Here is an 18442-nt window from a genome sequence, read left to right as displayed (position 1 = left end):
ACTATACAGTTTGGATACAAATCTGTTAACGGGACTGTCTATATGTTCTACTCTGCATATGAACGTGATCATAGGGCAGGAGGGAAGAGGGGTGCCCATTTATGACTTTCCTCTACAAGCGTCTTCCATTCTGGCAGACTTGATGAACTGTTGACATGTAATGCTAAACTTACATGTTGCAGCAGGAGAAATGGCTGGCTTGCTTTTCCCGGCAAAACCAGATAACAGCGGTGTTGGGAGTGGCTGTATTTTGAAAGTGGTTGTCTCTGATGCTCCTTTAAAGTATGTTTAAAGTTTGTTCAAAAGCAAGACTGAATAAAAACTAATACAACAAGTGACAGCTTTCAGTCATGTATATACTAAAAACTGCCTGATTTACAGGACAGAAAACATTTTCTAAGTTGTGCTTGGTGCTGTATTAATGCAGAGGAATGGCCTAAAAAAAACATGCTCTGCGATAAATGTTTTATATGGACACACAGTTCAGACCCAAGTTTTTTTTTATAGTTCTATTTGCTTTAGGAGACACAGTTTTAATATGAATGTGGTAACTTTCTGTAAAATAAAAGTAAATGGCATTGACTGCAAAATGTAAGTTTGTTTACTTCCCCCTCAAAAAAGGGCATTATACTTTGTACCTTCGATATTAGCGATTAGCTTTCACTATATTGTGTTCCCACCATTACATGGTTATTTTCGCTTAGTAAAGTACATTATTCACTATAGAATTCCAACCTTGAGCATGTTGCTTAGCTGCAGAAAAGATATGGGATACAAAGGATTTGCGGTTGTTTTTGTCCCCAAGGCTAGCACACAATTCACAGCAACCTAAAGAGCTTTGGTCCCAGAGGCCACCTCTAAATGCTGTCCTTGCTTACATTTACAGTACACAGGAGGTCCTCTATAGGCGATGGTAAGATACTCACACAATATGAGCCAGATTTAAAGGTTTTTCAGGCTGATCAGGAAACATAGGATGTAGAGGCTCACGGCTGGAAGCACAGCTTAAAGACTTGCTTAGTGCATTTGTGAGCTTCTTTGCAGGCGATTTCTGTGAACAGCAAACACATGTAATGAGAACAGCTATATTTAACACTGTGTTAATAATATGTTACGTTACCCCACTGCAACACGTGAACAGAGCCTCAAGTAGTTTTTTCCCTAGGGCAGATGGGTAGAAGTCTATGAGTGAAGTATGACCAGTACCATTCTATTCCTACAAGACTTTCTAAACTCCCTTGATAGTGTTTATGAACCTACTTATGTTACCAGCAAGTGTATCTCAGCATTCTAACACTCACTTTTTTGCTTATTTCTATGTGTGTTCCCTTAGCATGACACCTTTTTTTTTCATAAAGTCTTGTTCTTATTTATCATTCGCTAAGGAAAACCTAGTGTCTCTAAAGGATCTATACACTTCTGCAGTTCTTTGTACTGCCATAAGCAGTCTACTGCTGTCTGACCAACGGTTTGATAATGGTACCAAAAAGATAAGAAAATACAGATCTTATAATACTGTCCATGGAATTACATACATACATACATAACATGTAAAGAATAGAGTCTTCAATGTTAGTACATGTTTTAGATATGGCATATTTTATAGCAGCACTGGGTCTTACATGTTACATCCACCATAATATACATATTCTATTTATGTAATTCATTGTAGCAATGACTTATGTCAGCAATCAACATATTCACCATCTTTTGCTGCATGACTTTGATATTTAATACGAACACAATTCTGTCTATGGCAGAATTGTGACACAATTGAACAAAGATTAAAAATACCTTAAAGCAACTCATAGTTCTTGTAGTCCAGCCTGCAGTACCAGTACTACCAATATAGTCACACTCCACTGTGCCAAGCTAAATACTTACATGTGCTCCACTTATAAACTAGGGTCTTCCAGAATGATAAAGTAACAATCGTCCTCTCATCACACTCATTGTCGGGCCCTGCCCTGTCTTTCTGGGTTTGAGTCCACTCCTGTGTGTGTTTCTTGTGCGGTGCAGCTGCAAAACCAGTGAACCTTCTCTTACCCATGACGTATACTCTTTCATTTGGTGTTGGTTGCTATGGGAACCGCTGGCATGTCCCCTCCAGAAACAGTCCTGACAGAGCTGGTAATTGTGACACTGCTGGCAGCGATAGCGGAAACCCATCATACTCTCACTGTGGCAATAGGAGCACTCGACAGGGTGGAAGACTACGAGAGAGATGAAAAGAATTAAGGAGGACGGTCACATAGGGAATGACAGTCAATTGTGCTTTTTACGGGGTAAAAAAAAGACTGCTGCTTCCCAATAGCATTCTGAAGGATACCTGTCACCAAATTCCTTTTTTCATATTTTGTATGAATCATGTGAGGATGATATAATAGGTATACAGTCATGGCCGTAAAGGTTGGCACCCCTGAAATTTTTCAAGAAAATTAAGTATTTCTCACAGAAAAGGATTGCAGTAACACATGTTTTGCTATACACATGTTTATTCCCTTTGTGTGTTTTGGAACTAAACCAAAAAAAGGAAAGAAAAAAGGAAATTGGACATAATGTCACACCAAACTCCAAAAATGGCCTGGACAAAATTATTGGCACCCTTTCAAAATTGTGGAAAAATAAGATTGTTTCAAGCATGTGATGCTCCTTTAAACTCACTTGGGGCAAGTAAAAATCACACTTGAAAGCAGATAAAAAGCAAAGATGTTAACTTAGTATTTGCACTAAGCATGGACAACAGAAAGAGGACTATCTGAGGACTTGAGAACCAAAATTATGAAAAATATCAACAATCTCAAGGTTACAAGTCCATCTCCAGAGATCTAGATTTGCCTTTGTCCACAGTGCGCAACATTATCTAGAAGTTTGCAACCCATGGCACTGTAGCTAATCTCCTTGGGCGTGGACGGAAGAGAAAAATTTATGAAAGGTGTCAACGCAGGAAAGTCCGGATGGTGGATAAGCAGCCCCAAACAAGTTCCAAAGATATTCAAGCTGTCCTGCAGGCTCAGGGAGCATCAGTGTCAGCGGGAACTATCTATTGACATTTAAATTAAATTAAATGCTATGGCAGGAGACCCAGGAGGACCCCACTGCTGACACAGAGACATAAAAAAGCAAGACTACTTTTTGCCAAAATGAACTTGAGTAAGTGAAAATCCTTCTGGGAAAATGTCTTGTGGACAGATGAGACCAAGATAGAGCTTTTTGGTAAAGCACATCTTTATACTTTTTTCCCGAAAACGGAATGAGGCCTACAAAGAAAAGAACACAGTACCTACAGTGAAATATGGTGGAGGTCCAATGATGTTTTGGGGTTATTTTAATGCCTCTGGCACTGGGTGCCTTGAATGTGTGCAAGGCATCATGAAATCTGAGTATTACCAACAGATTTTGGGTCGCACTGTACAGCCCAGTGTCAGAAAGCTGGGTTTGTGTCCAAGATCTTGGCTCTTCCAGCAGGACAATGACCATACATCAAAAAGCCCCCAGAAATGGATGGCAACAAAGCGTTGGAGATTTCTGAAGTGGCCAGCAATGAGTCCAGATCTAAATCCCATTGAACACCTGTAGAGAGATCATAAAATTGCTGTTGGGAAAAGGCGCCCTTCCAATAAGAAAGACCCGGAGCAGTTTGCAAAGGAAGAGTGGTCCAACATTCCGGCAGAGAGGTGTAAGAAGCTTATTGATGGATATAGGAAGCAACTGATTTATTTTTTCCAAAGGGTGTGCAACCAAATATTAAGTGAAGGGTGCCAATAATTTTGTCCAGCCCATTTCTGGAGTTTGGTGTGACATTATGTCCAATTTGCTTTTTTTCCTAAATTTTTTGGTTTAGCTCTAATACACACAAAGGGAATAAACATGTGTATAGCAAAACATGTGTTACTGAAATCCTTTTCTGTGAGAAATACTTCATTTTCCTGAAAAATTTCAGGGGTGCCAACATTTACGGGGGGGGGGGGGGGGGGGGGTTCAACCTTTAGAACACTGTATGTCATTCATATGCTTCCTCTAGTCTACAAGCTCACGCACAATGGAGAGTCATGTGACTTCCCATTAATTTCTGTGTAACAGTCAGAATAGTTAAAGTGTACCTGTCATCAACAAAAACTTTTTATATAATGTAAATAATACCATTATATGTAGGTTTGTAATATACATTGGTTAAAAAATATATTTTTGTCCCTGCAGCTATTGCCTGTGTGTCTCTATGAGGAGTCCAAATACAGGAAGTTTGAAAAAAAAAAAAAAAAAAAAAAAAAAAAAGCTAACTAATGGAGGATTTACTAAGACAGGCCTTTCATACACCGGTCTTATGTAAAAGCCCATGCTGTGTCAGCAGTGCTGTTTTTATTGAGAGGTGCATACTACATCTGCTCGGAGTTGGTGTAGATTTATACTATAATTTGCACAAGTTCGCAGGTATAAATTATTGTATTTTGGGGGTAGGCCACACTCACTTTGCATTCAGCCCTGCCCAATCAGACAGCACAGGACGGCAAAAAATCCCAAATGAAAGTAAAGGCAAAAATATTGGACTTTTTGCCACTCTGCGTCAGGCACATACCATGATAAATACCCCTATGTGTGCAGAAAGAGCCATTTACCACTGGATTCAACAGAATCCAGTCAGATAAAATGTGGCCTTTTTTGGCTTTTGTGAGTTGTAAAACAGCAATTTGAAACCACAAAATGCAATGGAATAGATTTATCAATCTGCCGGAGACAAAAATAGCAAGCAATCACAGCTCAGGCAGTGTGTGGCTAATAATGATTTTTTTGTCCACACAAAAGAACCAACGAATGAGCATTTTCTTATTGTTTGGCTGATCACCGTGCCTTTTACAGAGATCAATTATCAGGGACGACTATTTCTAGATATAATATGCTCATGTAAAAGGCTCCATTGCTCCCAAAGAAAATTTTGTGAACAGCTTAAAGGAAATCTGTCACTAGTTTCACTTGCACTAGCCAGCAATTCTGACTGGAAGTGCAGGTGATACTGATTAAAATATACCTTCCGTGTCCAGATCCGTCGCTGCATTCCGGAGATATCTTAATTTTTTAAATATGGGCGGGGCTATGGTAGCGGCCTCGGGCACGGTGATTGTTTGTTCAGCCCAGTCTATTAATATTCACTTAATTTCCCACTCTGTCTTAGTGCCTACCGCACGAAGCAAAACTACAACTCCTAGCACGCCCAGACAGCCGGAACGCAGTGACGGATCCAGAACTGAAGGTATTATTTTAATCAGTATTCATTTCAACAAAAATTATTTTTGTGTTGAGGAGGCGAAAGTGCCATAAAATATAACTTTTATTTATTCACCATTAAAAGCTACACCAAATATCGTGATTGTGCTCTAATCTCACCAAATTCACCATACCATTAAGCAATTTAAATGGGAGGTTTATCATCTAAATTGCTTAATGCTATGGTACATTTGTAAATCCATCATGGAAATGTGGTAATGCGTTACACTTGTAGTTTTCTTTTTGGATTTATTTTAATTAGGTGCTGGTGAGATTAGATCACAATCACGATATTTGGTGTAGCTTTTAATGGTGAATAAATAAAAGTTACCGTATATTTTATGGCACTTTCCCCTCCTCAACACAAAAATAATTTTTGTTGAAATTATTACATATCTATGCTGGGAATATATAGCCCCTATGCAGGCTGGATTTCTATAATTTATGCATATTAATATAATCATTTTAATCAGTCACCCGCACTGCATCAGTCAGTACCACTGGTTAGTGCGGATGAAATTAGTGACAGTGACAGAACCGGTCATCATGAAAATGCTATCTAATCTATCAGCATCATGTAATAGAGCAGAATGAACTGAGCAGATATCTTCATGGGAAAAGATTCAGTATAACTTGAAACTTATTGAATGAAATTCCCGCTCTTCAAGGGCTTAGGAGACCAGTGGATAGGGTCTGTCATTGATAGGTTCACTCAATGGACTACTAAGCAGGGAAGGATTTAGATTTCTATCAATACAGGACCAGTTACACTGAATCTTTTCCCACAAAGCTATATTTCAATCCCTCCATACACTGTGGCTGTACCTGGTACTGCAGCTCTCTGCAGGTTAGGCTTATTTAAAGGGGTACTCCAACCCTAGACGGCTAGTACAAAGCTGTCACGCCCCCTCCCACAGACATGAATGGAGAGGGTGTGGCGTGACGTCACAAACACGGAAGCCCCAAGCTTCTGTGTTCAGAATGCCGCGGTGCCAGACTGGAGATTGCGGGGGGTTCCAGTGACCGGACCCCCCTGCGATCAGAAATCCTTTGGAAAGGGGATAAGGGGGGAGATTTATTAAAACCAGTACAGAGGAAAATTGCTGAGTTGCCCATAGCAACCAATCAGATCACCTTTTTCATTTTTGGAAAGGCCTCGGAAAAATGAAAGTAGTGATCTGCCCTTCTGCTCCACGGGAGGTTTCTGTCCTCCCTGAGCTCGTTGCTATGGGCAACTCAGCAACTTTTTCTCCGGACAGGTTTTGATTTATCTCCTCAAGATGTCTAAGGTTGGAGTACTCTTAAGTGCAAGGGACTACGCTACAATATCAGGCTAAGGAACCAAGTCAGCTGATCAGTTTGGATGCTGGGAGTCAGACCCCCCACTATTCTGAAATTGATATCCCTGAGTCCCAAAAACATGTTCTCCTCTTGAATCTACTGTGTCAGATCTCAAAACTGCCCATTGACTATTTGAAGTAAGCAATGCAAGTCTGCACAGAATACCCCTATGCTGGAGAAGAGGTTTAGTTATGTACTCACCATTTTCAACATTCGCCAGTCGATGCAGAAGAGGTAACCAGACAAGACACTGAGGTGGTGGGTCAGACATAAGTATGTCCAAGAATGCATTTAAGGTGACTTTTTTCTGTGTGGTGTGAAACAAAAAAACAAAACAAAAAAACAGAAAGCAAAATATAAATACATCCAAATAAAATATTGAGGTTGAAATATCTATATATTGGTGAGTTACTGAGCAAGACTATTCTGTTACTATAATTATTACAGTATATAGGTTGCATATTAACCCCTTCCCCCAAAATGGCATATGTATACGGCAGGTGATGCGGTACCTTCGCCCATATATATACGGCATTCAGCAAATCTGAGCTCCCGCAGCACTGCGCAGGTTAATCATGTGAAGTCCTGGTGTATTCGGAGGGAAACCACTTCTGCCAGACACCCTGGGACCCCATTTGATTGGTTCCCATCAGCAATCAAGTGTGCAGGCACGCGGGTGTGCAGTGGTCGTGCGGAGGTCTGGCGGCGGCAATGCAGCGGGTAAGTGATCTCCCTCTAGCAGTTGCAAAACTACAACTCCCAGCATGCCCAGACAGTCTGGCCATGATGGGAGTTGTAGTTTTTCAACATCTGAAGGACCACAGTTTGGAGACCACTGTGTAGTGGTCTCTAAAAACTGTGGCCATCCATATGTCGGAAAACTACAACTCCCAGCTTGCCCAGACAGTCAATGGCTGTCTAGGCATGCTGGGAGTTGTAGTTTTGTAAGATCTGGCCACAGCCGCCCCTATGCAAATCACTAATTCAGGCCTCAAATGCGCATGGCGCTCTCTCACTCCGGAGCCCTGTTATATTTCAAGGCAACAGTTTAGGGCCACATATGGGGTATTTCTGAGAAATTCTGTTACAGATTCTGGGGGGCATTTTCTTCTTTTACCACCTTTGCAAATGAAAAAATTGAGGCTGCACCAGCATGTTAGTGTAAAAAAAATCCCATATTTTTCCTTTTAACAAGAGGTAAAAGGAGAAAAAATACCTCATATGTGGATGTAAAACAATCAGTGGGAGCACAACAAGGCTCAGGAGTGACAGAGCACCATGTAAATTTTTTTTTAAAAGTATGTATTTAAGTTTTGCATTTTAATTAACAAACACCACCAATAAGGTGGAACAAAGTACAACATATACAAAAGACTACGTAGGTCCCAGAGACAGGCTCTAGCACAGTGACAGAGATTCAGGGTATACAAAAATATGCTCCTGTAAAACAGAAGGGCACATTTGAGACACAACCGTAGGAAGCCCAACACAGACAGACACACTTACAAAAGCACGCATCCCGGTAACCCCAACCCAGCTCCTTCCCGTAAAGAACCGCAGCACACTAGAGAAGACCTACTGGGATAGTTTAGTCGTGGGGTCCAGCAAAAGCCAGGGATTCCATACCTTGTGAAATTTTTTAGGTCACTTACGACTCACATATAGAGCCTGGTATAACAGGGCATATTTATTAACCAAAGTTAGCCAACAAGACAGCAGGGGAGGGGAGGTGTCCTTCCAGGTCATCACTACCACCTTACGGGCAAAGAAGAGCAGGAAGCGGACTAGTAAGCGTCTATGCGAACCAGAGACCACCTCATTAATGATTCCCAGAAGGCATACCACAGGGGTGAGCAAGAAAGGGAAGACTAGATTATCAGCCATAAACCCCATCACCTCCCTCCAGAAGAGAGCAATGACGGAACACTCCCACACAGCATGCAAAAAAGTACCGATTTCCAAAGAGCAACAGAAACACAGATCAGACGGAAAAACACCAATGCGCTTCAGCTTAGCAGGGGTATAATACAACCTCAAAACATTTCTAGATTGGATCAGCATATCTCTACTACTAACCACAGTGGAATAATAGGAGCCTTCAACCTCCTTCCACTGACTGATAGACAAATCCGGGATATCAGCTACCCATTTATGAAAGACTTGTGAAAAGGGCTAGGCCCCAATGTCTGGAGGAGAGCATAGGTCTGAGAAAGGGGTTTAGAAAGATCCATAGTGCCGTAAAAGTTAGGGAGCCAAACTGTGCCTGAACCGCATGCCGAAGCTGAAGATACATATAAAAGGAATTTCCAGGGATGCTAAAACATTCCTTCATGTTCGAGAAGAATAGGAAAATCTGATCCTCCCCAAGCAAGTGGATCACAAATTTAACTCCATGAGAACCCCAGAAACTGGCCTCCTGTAACCCATGTAGGTGAGGTAAATGTAGTTTCTCCACAAGGGTGCCCTAGGAGATACCAGAGGCTGCGGAAATTTACTCAACACCATGAACCATACTTTAGCTATAGTTTGAATGGGATTAGGAAAGGAAGAGCGAGAGTGATACATGTAGAGAGTATTCATAGGAACCCATAATTGCTCCAGCCAAGGCGTCGCCAAGTTCGACAAATCCAGAACCATCCATCACGATGCATACACCAGTTTGGAGGCAAGAAAATAGTAATAGACATCAGGGGCAGATAAGCCACCATGCCGCTTAGGAGCCTGGAGAAGAGCCTGACCAAATCTGGGAGGTTTTCCCACACCATGTACATTTGAGGTCTAAATTGGTGATTTGCATAGGGGTGGCTGATTGTTGCAGAGGTTCTGACATAAACGCTTAAAGAAAAACACCCACATGTGACCCCATTTTGAAAACTACACTCCTGAAAGAATGTAACAAGTGGTGCAGTAGGCATTTACACCTCACAGGTGTCCGACAGATTTTTGGAACAGTGGGCTGTTATGAAAAATTACACTTTTCATTTTCACGGCCCACTGTTCCAAAAACACCTGTGGAGTGTAAATGTTTACTGCATCCCTTGTTAAACTCCTTTAAGGGTGTATTTTAAAAATGGGGTCACATGTGGGGGTGTCCACTGGGGGCTTTATAAAAACGTCAAATTCTCTCTTCAAAAGCCAAATTTTGCTCCTTCACTTCTAAGCCCTGCTGTGCCCCTGCAGAGCACTTTACATCCACATATGGGGTATTACCATACTTGGGAGAAATTGGGTTAAAAATTCTGGGGTGCTTTTTCTCATTTCAACCCTCGTAAAATAAAAAGTTTTGGGCTACACCAACATGCTAGCGTAAAAAATAAAAGGTTTCATTTTTACGGCCCCTTGTTTCAAACATTTGTTAGACACCTGTGGTGTCCAAATGCTCACAGCACCCATTATTACATTCTTTGAGGTGTGTAGTTTCCAAAATGGTGTCACATGCTGGGAGTTTCCACTGTCTGGGCACTATGGGGGCTTTATAAATGCGACATGGCCTCCAAAAATGATTTTTGCCAAATTCTCTCTCCAAAAGCCAAATGGTGCTCTGTCCCTTTTGAGCTTTGCTGAGCAGAGTCCTTTTTGTCCACATATGGGATATTTCTGTATCTTGGAGAAATTGGGTTACAAATTTTATTGGGCCTGTTCTTTTTTTACCCTTTTAACTTTTCCCCTCCATTTCTGCTATTCCTGTGAAACACCTAAAGGGTTGTCAAACTTTCTAAATGTCATTTTGCATACTTTGAGAGGTGCAGTTCTATTAATGGAATCATTTATGGGGGATTTCTAACACAAAGGCTCCTCAAATCCACTTCAAACTGAACTGGTCCCTGATATTTTTGTGAAAAATTGGAAAATTGCTTTATGATTCCAACATAAAGTAGACATATTGTATATGTAAATCAATATGTCATTTATTTGGCATGACCATTTTCCTTACAAACAGAACATTTCAAATTTTTCTTTTTTTTTTTTCCCATAACATTTTTGAATTTTTTCACAAAGAAATGATGCAAGTATTGATGAGAATGTACCACTATCTTAAAGTAGAATGTGTCACGAAAAAACTGTCTCAGAATCAGAATGATAAGTAAAAGCATTTCAGAGTTATTAATGTATAAATTGACACAGGTAAGATTTGAAAAATGTGGCTGTGTCCTTAAGGCCAAAATTTGCTATGTCCTTAAGGGGTTAATGTACTTTTTTTACAGCATTACAATTTTTATCTCTCTTCTATATAACATCAGCCTTGTGTATGCTATTTACATCGATGGGCCTGCATGGATTACTACATGGGAAAGGCACTACTGTGCTGATTTAGAAATGAGAACCTACAAGTACATCGGATACAGGTAATGGACACTAATCTTTTTATTGTTTCCATAGTTGTTAAAAATAGTGTCTCAAAAATGCATTCTAAAGCACATTGAAGCTAGAAATGACACTAAACAGTAAAAGCCTAAAATACCTCACACTCATGGCAAGACATTTAATTTTATTTCAGCCAAAATTCATCATTTGTCACATCATTACCAGGTGGCCAATTTTCAGGGTTTTTTACATGCCTGTATTTGAAGTCCAAGTCCTATTCCATACTTTTTTGGGAAAACCAGTAACCGAAACAGGAGTAAAAACTTAATGATAATATATTTTATTCTAAATGAGCCACACACATCTGCAGACCCACAGGCATGAAATGAGCCTTTTTAAGCTTTGATTCCATCCTGCATACACTTACGCTTGATTTGTTTACCCACAAAACCATTTAACTGCTTTAGTAAACTTTTTATTAAATGATTAAATAGAGGCTACAACTGTTCAAATTAAAATATTCTCCCTCCAATGGCTCTTAAAAAATGCAGATCTCACTGGGCTTCTCTATTAGAAATACAAGCCTCTGGCTAAAAACGCTGCATTATTTAAATGTTAACCAAATATGCAATTTCTGTAACTGAAACCCTGTGTACATTTATAGATTGTAAAGCCTGCACCAAATGATACACATTCCAAATACATACAAATAGCAGAAAACCTAAATAAAAACACTCCATAACTTCTATGCCTATAGGGATTCCTATGTGATAAAAGACTGTTGGTAAATATTGCTGGTATGTGCTATTGATATGATGGTTACAGAGAAAGTATCTATGAGATTATTGTGTTTATATCAAACAGCACACTAAAGAGGCATTTTCATTTACTTAACCCCTCAAAACTGTACTCCACTGCCCCAGCGTTTTGAACATTTGTCAGGGGTTGTGACGCCATGCCACGTCCCCGCTGTTCAAGTCTAAGGGAGGGGGCGTGACAGCCGTCACTCCCACAGACTTGCATTAAGGGGGCATGGTGTGACGTCTTGAGAGGGCGTGGCCATGACATCACGACCCCCCACAGCCAGCTTTCAGAACAAAATGTTCAAACCGCTGGGGCAGTGGAATACCCCTTTAAAGGGGTACTCCAGTGGAAAACAAGTTTTCTAAAATCAACTGGGGACACAAAGTTAAACAGATATGCAAATTACTTATATTTAAAAATCTTAATCCTGCTAGTAATTATTAGCAGCTGTTTGCTTCAGAGGAAGTTGTATTTCTTTCTGGAATCCTTTTCTGTCTTAGGTATTGAGGACCAAACCAAACATCACTTATTGGAGAGGGCGCAACTTGAGGGACAATTTAGTCCATAGCCACTTGGAGAAGGAAGAATCTGAGGCTTTGGGTGGAACATCATGGTTACCTAATAAACCCATTGGTTCATTTCCCTGTGGGCACTGTTCTCTTTGCCCTATGATCATGAAAACTAAGTTATTCACAAATCCAATTGATGCTCATGTGTACGAAATTTGTCAATTTATAAACTGCAATACCAGAAATATTATATATATATTGCGATCTGTGACTGACCAAAAGTCTATGGGGGGAAAACCACCCAACCCTTTAAACAACGTATGTCGCAACATCTGAGTACAATCAGAACAGGAACTGACACTTCAGTATCACGTCATATGCACCTGATACATAATGGAAATCTTAAAGCCCTTCACTTTATTGGATTGTACCAAATAAAACTGGATCCTAGAAAAGGCAACATAGACACTCTTCTTTTAAAAGAAGAAGCACGATGGATTCATCATCTTAAATGTATGGCTCCCTCAGGTCTAAATGAGGGTTTCTCGTTCGCCGCTTTCCTTTGAATAGCTAACTACAATACTTTTCATTTATCTACAACAAAAGTAAGGTTGATTAGTTAGGATATCCACTCCACGTGTCTAAGACAGGCTAGTCAAAATAAACGAATCTCTACTGCCGTTATATATAGAAGACTAGCTCTTGCCCGCGCCTTCGCTCACGTTAAATTTGTGATAACATAGATCTACTTTTTACGATCCTTTAGTAATGAGGCCGCTCTGGGTAAAGTCTACGGGCATCCAAACAACCCGAATTCTTTCAACTTTGATCACCACGTCTAAAGAGTTAATGCCGGACATCTGCCGGAACAGCGATGTCTGGCATTAGCCACGGGTCCTGGCTGCTGATAGCAGCAGGGACCATGCGGGTATGATGCGGGTATACCCAGCGTTCTGTGGCAAGGGGTTAATTCATACAAACTTTGACCCCCCGTTTCACCCCTTCAGGGGTGGAGTTTTAGAAAACATTAAAACACATGTTTCTTATCTCTAATTATTAGCCTCAAAAACAAAGTTTCATGCTTCTAGCTTCAAAAATGATGGACTTCCATACAAACTTTCAACCCCTTTTTCACCCCCTTAACCCCTTAAGGACACATGACGTACTGGAACGTCATGTGTCCACTCCCGATCTATAACGCGGGGCCACGGCGTGGCCCCGCGTCATAGCGGTTCGGGCCCGGCCTCTAACAACGGCCGGGACCCGTGGCTAATAGCGCGCGGCATTGATCGCTGTGCCGCGCGCTATTAACCCTTTAGACGCGGCGTTCAAAGTTGAACGCCGCGTCTAAAGTGAAACCGAAAGCATGCCGGCTAGCTCAGTGGGCTGTTTGGGATAGCCGCGGTGAAATCGCGGCATCCCGAACAGCTGACAGGACAGCGGGAGGGCCCCTACCTGCCTCCTCGCTGTCCGATCGCCGAATGACTGCTCAGTGCCTGAGATCCAGGCATGAGCAGTCATGCGGCAGAATCATCGATCACTGGTTTCTTATGAGAAACCAGTGATCAATGTAAAAGATCAGTGTGTGCAGTGTTATAGGTCCCTATGGGACCTATAACACTGCAAAAAAAAAGTGCAAAAAAAAAGTGAATAAACATCATTTAACCCCTTCCCTATTAAAAGTTTGAATCACCCCCCTTTTCCCATAAAAGAAAAAACACAGTGTAAATAAAAATAAAAATAAACATAAATGGTATCGCCGCGTGCGGAAATGTCCGAATTATAAAAATATATCGTTAATTAAACCGCTCGGTCAATGGCGTGCGCGCAAAAAAATTCCAAAGTCCAAAATAGTGCATTTTTGGTCACTTTTTATATCATGAAAAAATGAATAAAAAGCGATCAATAAGTCCTATCAATGCAAAAATGATACCGTTAAAACTTCAGATCACGGCGCAAAAAATGAGCCCTCATACCGCCCCATACACGGAAAAATAAAAAAGTTATAGGGGTCAGAAGATGACAATTTTAAACGTATAAATTTTTCTGCATGAAGTTATGATTTTTTCCAGAAGTGCGACAAATTCAAACCTGTATAAGTAGGGTATCATTTTAATCATATGGACCTACAGAATAAAGGTAAGGTGTCATTTTTACCGAAAAATGTACTACGTAGAAACGGAAGCCCCCAAAAGTTACAAAATGGCGTTTTTTTTTTCAATTTTGTCTCACAATGATTTTTTTTCCCGTTTCACCGTAGATTTTTGGGCACAATGACTGACGTCATTACAAAGTAGAATTGGTGGTGCAAAAAATAAGCCATCATATGGATTTTTAGGTGCAAAATTGAAAGAGTTATGATTTTTTAAAGGCAAGGAGCAAAAAACGAAAATGCAAAAACGGAAAAACCCCCGGTCCTTAAGGGGTTAAGGGTTGAATTTCGAAAAATCCTTTCTTATTCCTTGTCTACGTCTTAAAAACACCTGTGAAAAAATAGGTCCAAGGGCTATGATCTCAAGCTACAAGAGGTTACTAAAAGAAAACCTATGGCAAAACAGATCCCTCCAAGTTTGTGTTGCTCCATATGTCAACAAAAATAATACACACGTGGCCCAGATTTATCAACCTAAGAAAAGAAAATGTGTCTGATTTTTTGTCTCCCACAGAAAGCAACCAATCACAGCTCCGTTTGTGTTTCTTAAAATGAGCTGTGATTGGTTGCCATTTGTGTGAGACAAAAATCTGACATTTTCTCCCAAACAGATTGATAAATCTGTTCCACCAATTTGAAGACTCCTTTAGTTATCTTTTAGTACAGAGTAACTAAGTCACTTCTGATTGCTGGGAGACACATAGATTTCCCAAACTAGCAAAACATTTGAAGCACCTCTTTTTCTCCTAAGCTTCGATAACATACACTGTATATACAAAAACAAGCGAGTATGTGAGTGCCGTCCTCTCAGAGTTTTGCTAGATGTGATTTCCAGATGGGAGATGTCAGAGAAAACTAATTTGTTAGATTGTCATCTATTTTTGAAAATTGAGGTGTTTAGTTGTCTTCTATTGATCGCCTCCCTAGTTAGATTTGCATTCACCATTAAAGTCACAATACATGGCATGTTTGAATAAGTCACAGCGCCATGGTTCCAGTTATAAATGGTAGCCATTATGTTAAAGTGTATAAAATAAAACGTAAGCACGACGCTGCATTCTTCCTACCTGCTGTGAGAAACAAGACCTTGCAGATTGCTCTGTATAACCAAATGAAGGGCCTTCAAACACAGCAGTTGGCAGTTTCAGCACCTCCTTTAGAAACTGGTCATACTTCTGGTAATACATGACACCACTGGAATCGGAGATCAGCGAGAAAATGTCTAAGAAGCAAAAAAATAATAAAAAACAGATTAAAAGGGTGAAATAATGTTGGATGAATTACTTTCTAACGGTTTCAATGGGCACTGTAATAAAAAAAAAAAAAACATTAACCCCTTAAGGACCAGGTCAATTTTATTTTTGCATTTTCGTTTTTTCCTCCCCACCTTCTAAAATCCATAACTCTTTTATATTTCCATCTACAGACCCATAAAAGGGCTTGTTTTTTGCGTGACCAATTGTACTTTGTAATGAAACCTCTCATTTTACCATAAAATGTATGGCAAACCCCCCCAAAAAATTTTTTAGGGGTGAAATTTAAATGAAAACCACAATTTGGGTTTTCGTTTTCACAATGTACAATTTACGGTAAAAATGACATGTGTTCATCATTCTGTGGGTCAATACGATTAAAATGATACCCATGGCTAGATACATTTATATTTTTGTACCGCTTAAAAAAAAATCTAAAACTTTTTGTACAAAATTAGTAATCTAAAATTGCCCTATTTTAACCCCCTATAACTTTTTCATTTTTCCGTATATAGGGCGGTATGAGGGCTCATTATTTGCACCCTCATCTGTACTTTTTATAGATACGACATTAGCATATATAAAACTTTTAAATCATTTTTTATAAAAAATATTTTTTTTAAATGTGACAAAAAGCAGCATTTTTGGAATTTTAAATTTTTTTATGTTTACGCCGTTCACCGTACGGGATCATTAACATTATATTTTGATAGTTCGGACATTTATGCACGCGGCAATACCAAGTATGTTTCTAAAAAAAACAGTTTTTGCTTTTGGGGGGTAAAAATGGGAAAACATTTTCATTTTTATTGGGGATGGGGACTTTTTTTTTTTTTTACTTTTTATGTCCCCATAGGGGACTATCTATAGCAATCATTTGATTGCTATTACTGTTAAGTGCTATGCATAGGACATAGCACTGATCAGTATTATCGTCTAACTCCTGCTCTGGTCTGCTCGATCTCAGACCAGAGCAGGAGACGCCGGGAGACCGACAGAGGCAGGTGAGGGGACCTCCGTCCGCCATTACAGATGATCGGATCGCTGCGGCAGCGCTGCGGGCATTATATGCATTTAGAATTCTTGGGCAAGATAGCACGATTTTTACTTATTATATGGTTCTTATCCCTTTTTTCCTAGTTTGCGCTTACTTCACCAGCAGCCCTTTCAAGCAGTCATTATATACACCTCACTAATCAGGTAGGTGTATATTTCCATTTTTTGGTACCATTTTTCTGTCTACTCCATTGCAGCTCACCCCACACAGTGCGCACTCTTATATAATATTATAGGCATCACTCTTATTTCTCTTCCTCATAGCAGAACTATGTATCTCTATGTAACTGTGTATACCTGTATAGCTGGTTTAAGTCAACAATGAAAAAAGTAAAAAAGGACTTACATCTCAATTTATCCATGATTTTTCCTCCACATAATGTGGCCAATGCCATTTTGACAGCAAAAACTGTGATCTTACCATGTCCTTCCCTGTGGAACAGAAAGAAAATTATAAAAATAGCACTTTTGATAAAAATATCAGTGTTCACTCTGAATACAAAACTTTATTATTATAAAACATTCTATAAATGGTGGTGTCCATCAATAAATGGGGTATTTTCATTCGAAGATTTATGGCATATCCACAGGATATGGCATAAAGGTCTGAAAGATGAGGGTACCACTTTTGGGACCCGCACATATCTTGAGATCAAGGGCCTGACAAGCCCCCTTCAGCCTGCTTGCAGCCTTTGGACATTGTTGCGAAGCCACTAATAGCAGAGCTGGCTGTTTTATGTAGTTTGTGGTGTTACTCTTACTGATGTTAATGGAAGTTGTGTAAATAGTGCAGCATAGCAGCTATGCTGTTTATGTAACTGCTGAGTTGTGAAAATAGAAAAGCTCGCTGCTGTTTAGGTTATCGGCACATAACATGCACTTTTAAAACCTAAATTTAGGGCAAAAACCCTGCCTGCATGTCATCCCCTGATAAATGTTCTGGTCACTGATTTAAAGTGGCCACAGCGCAACTGCTTGTTAAAGATCAGCAGCCCGGCCACTTTAAAACAGTGACCAGCGGTGCCTCCTTCGGAACAGGACACTTCTCCTCCTGATTTTAATATTTTTCACATTTCCTTGCTTGGCCACGTTCTGGCAGGCTCAGGTAATGCGGCGGATCTTGTGGGCTGTGTGGATGGTATGATGAGTGACGTTTCCAGCCGACTCCTCTGTACGGCATCAGGGATGTCACTCCTCACTTCCTGCAGCCGCCGCGGGTGACTGTTTTAAAGTGGCCGCGGCCGGGCTGCTAAACTTAAACAAGCAGCCGGCACTTCGGACACACTGACCAGCGGTGGCTGCAGAGAATGAGGAGTGACGTCCCTGACGCCGTGCAGAGGAGTTGGCAGGAGACGTCACTTGTCATACTTTACATTCCACACTGCCCACAAGACCGGCCGCATTCCCTGAGCCTGCCGGAGTGTGGCCAGTAATATGAAATATGAAAAATAGAAAAAGCAGGGGGAGAGGGAGGGAACAATGAGCAGGGGATGATTATGAACAAGTGGGGAAATAATGAGTAGGGGGGAGGATGATGAGGCAGAGAGGGGTAATGATGAGCAGTTGGGATTATGAGCAAGGGAGGAAATAATGAGCAGGGGGATTATGAGCAAGGGGGGGCATGATGAGTCAGAGGGGGGGGGGAATGATGAGCAGGGGGATTATGAGCAAGGGGGAAATAATGAGCAGGGGGATTATAAACAAGGGGGGAATGAGGAGTCAGAGGGGAGGTAATGATGAGTCAGAGGGGGAATGATGAA

The 18442-nt window shown here is 40.6% G+C and overlaps 1 protein-coding gene across 18 annotated transcripts in view; it reads right to left on the bottom strand.

The window, feature by feature from the left end:
* The window catches only part of DTNA (dystrobrevin alpha), a 444962-nt gene that overhangs the window by 82638 nt on the left and 343882 nt on the right, over window positions 1–18442 (bottom strand). For all 18 annotated transcript variants that reach the window (XM_056521829.1, XM_056521817.1, XM_056521818.1 and 15 more), the window contains 5 exons: window positions 17029–17114; window positions 15441–15595; window positions 6805–6910; window positions 2047–2213; window positions 927–1051 (listed from right to left, as the gene is read on the bottom strand). In XM_056521829.1, the coding sequence (XP_056377804.1) occupies window positions 927–1051; window positions 2047–2213; window positions 6805–6910; window positions 15441–15595; window positions 17029–17114 (639 nt within the window). The remainder of the gene's footprint in view (window positions 1–926; window positions 1052–2046; window positions 2214–6804; window positions 6911–15440; window positions 15596–17028; window positions 17115–18442) is intronic.

The sequence above is a fragment of the Hyla sarda genome, chromosome 5 (genome assembly GCF_029499605.1).
Source record: "Hyla sarda isolate aHylSar1 chromosome 5, aHylSar1.hap1, whole genome shotgun sequence".
Classification (NCBI taxonomy): domain Eukaryota; kingdom Metazoa; phylum Chordata; class Amphibia; order Anura; family Hylidae; genus Hyla; species Hyla sarda.
This window is presented reverse-complemented; position numbering and strand designations above follow the sequence as displayed.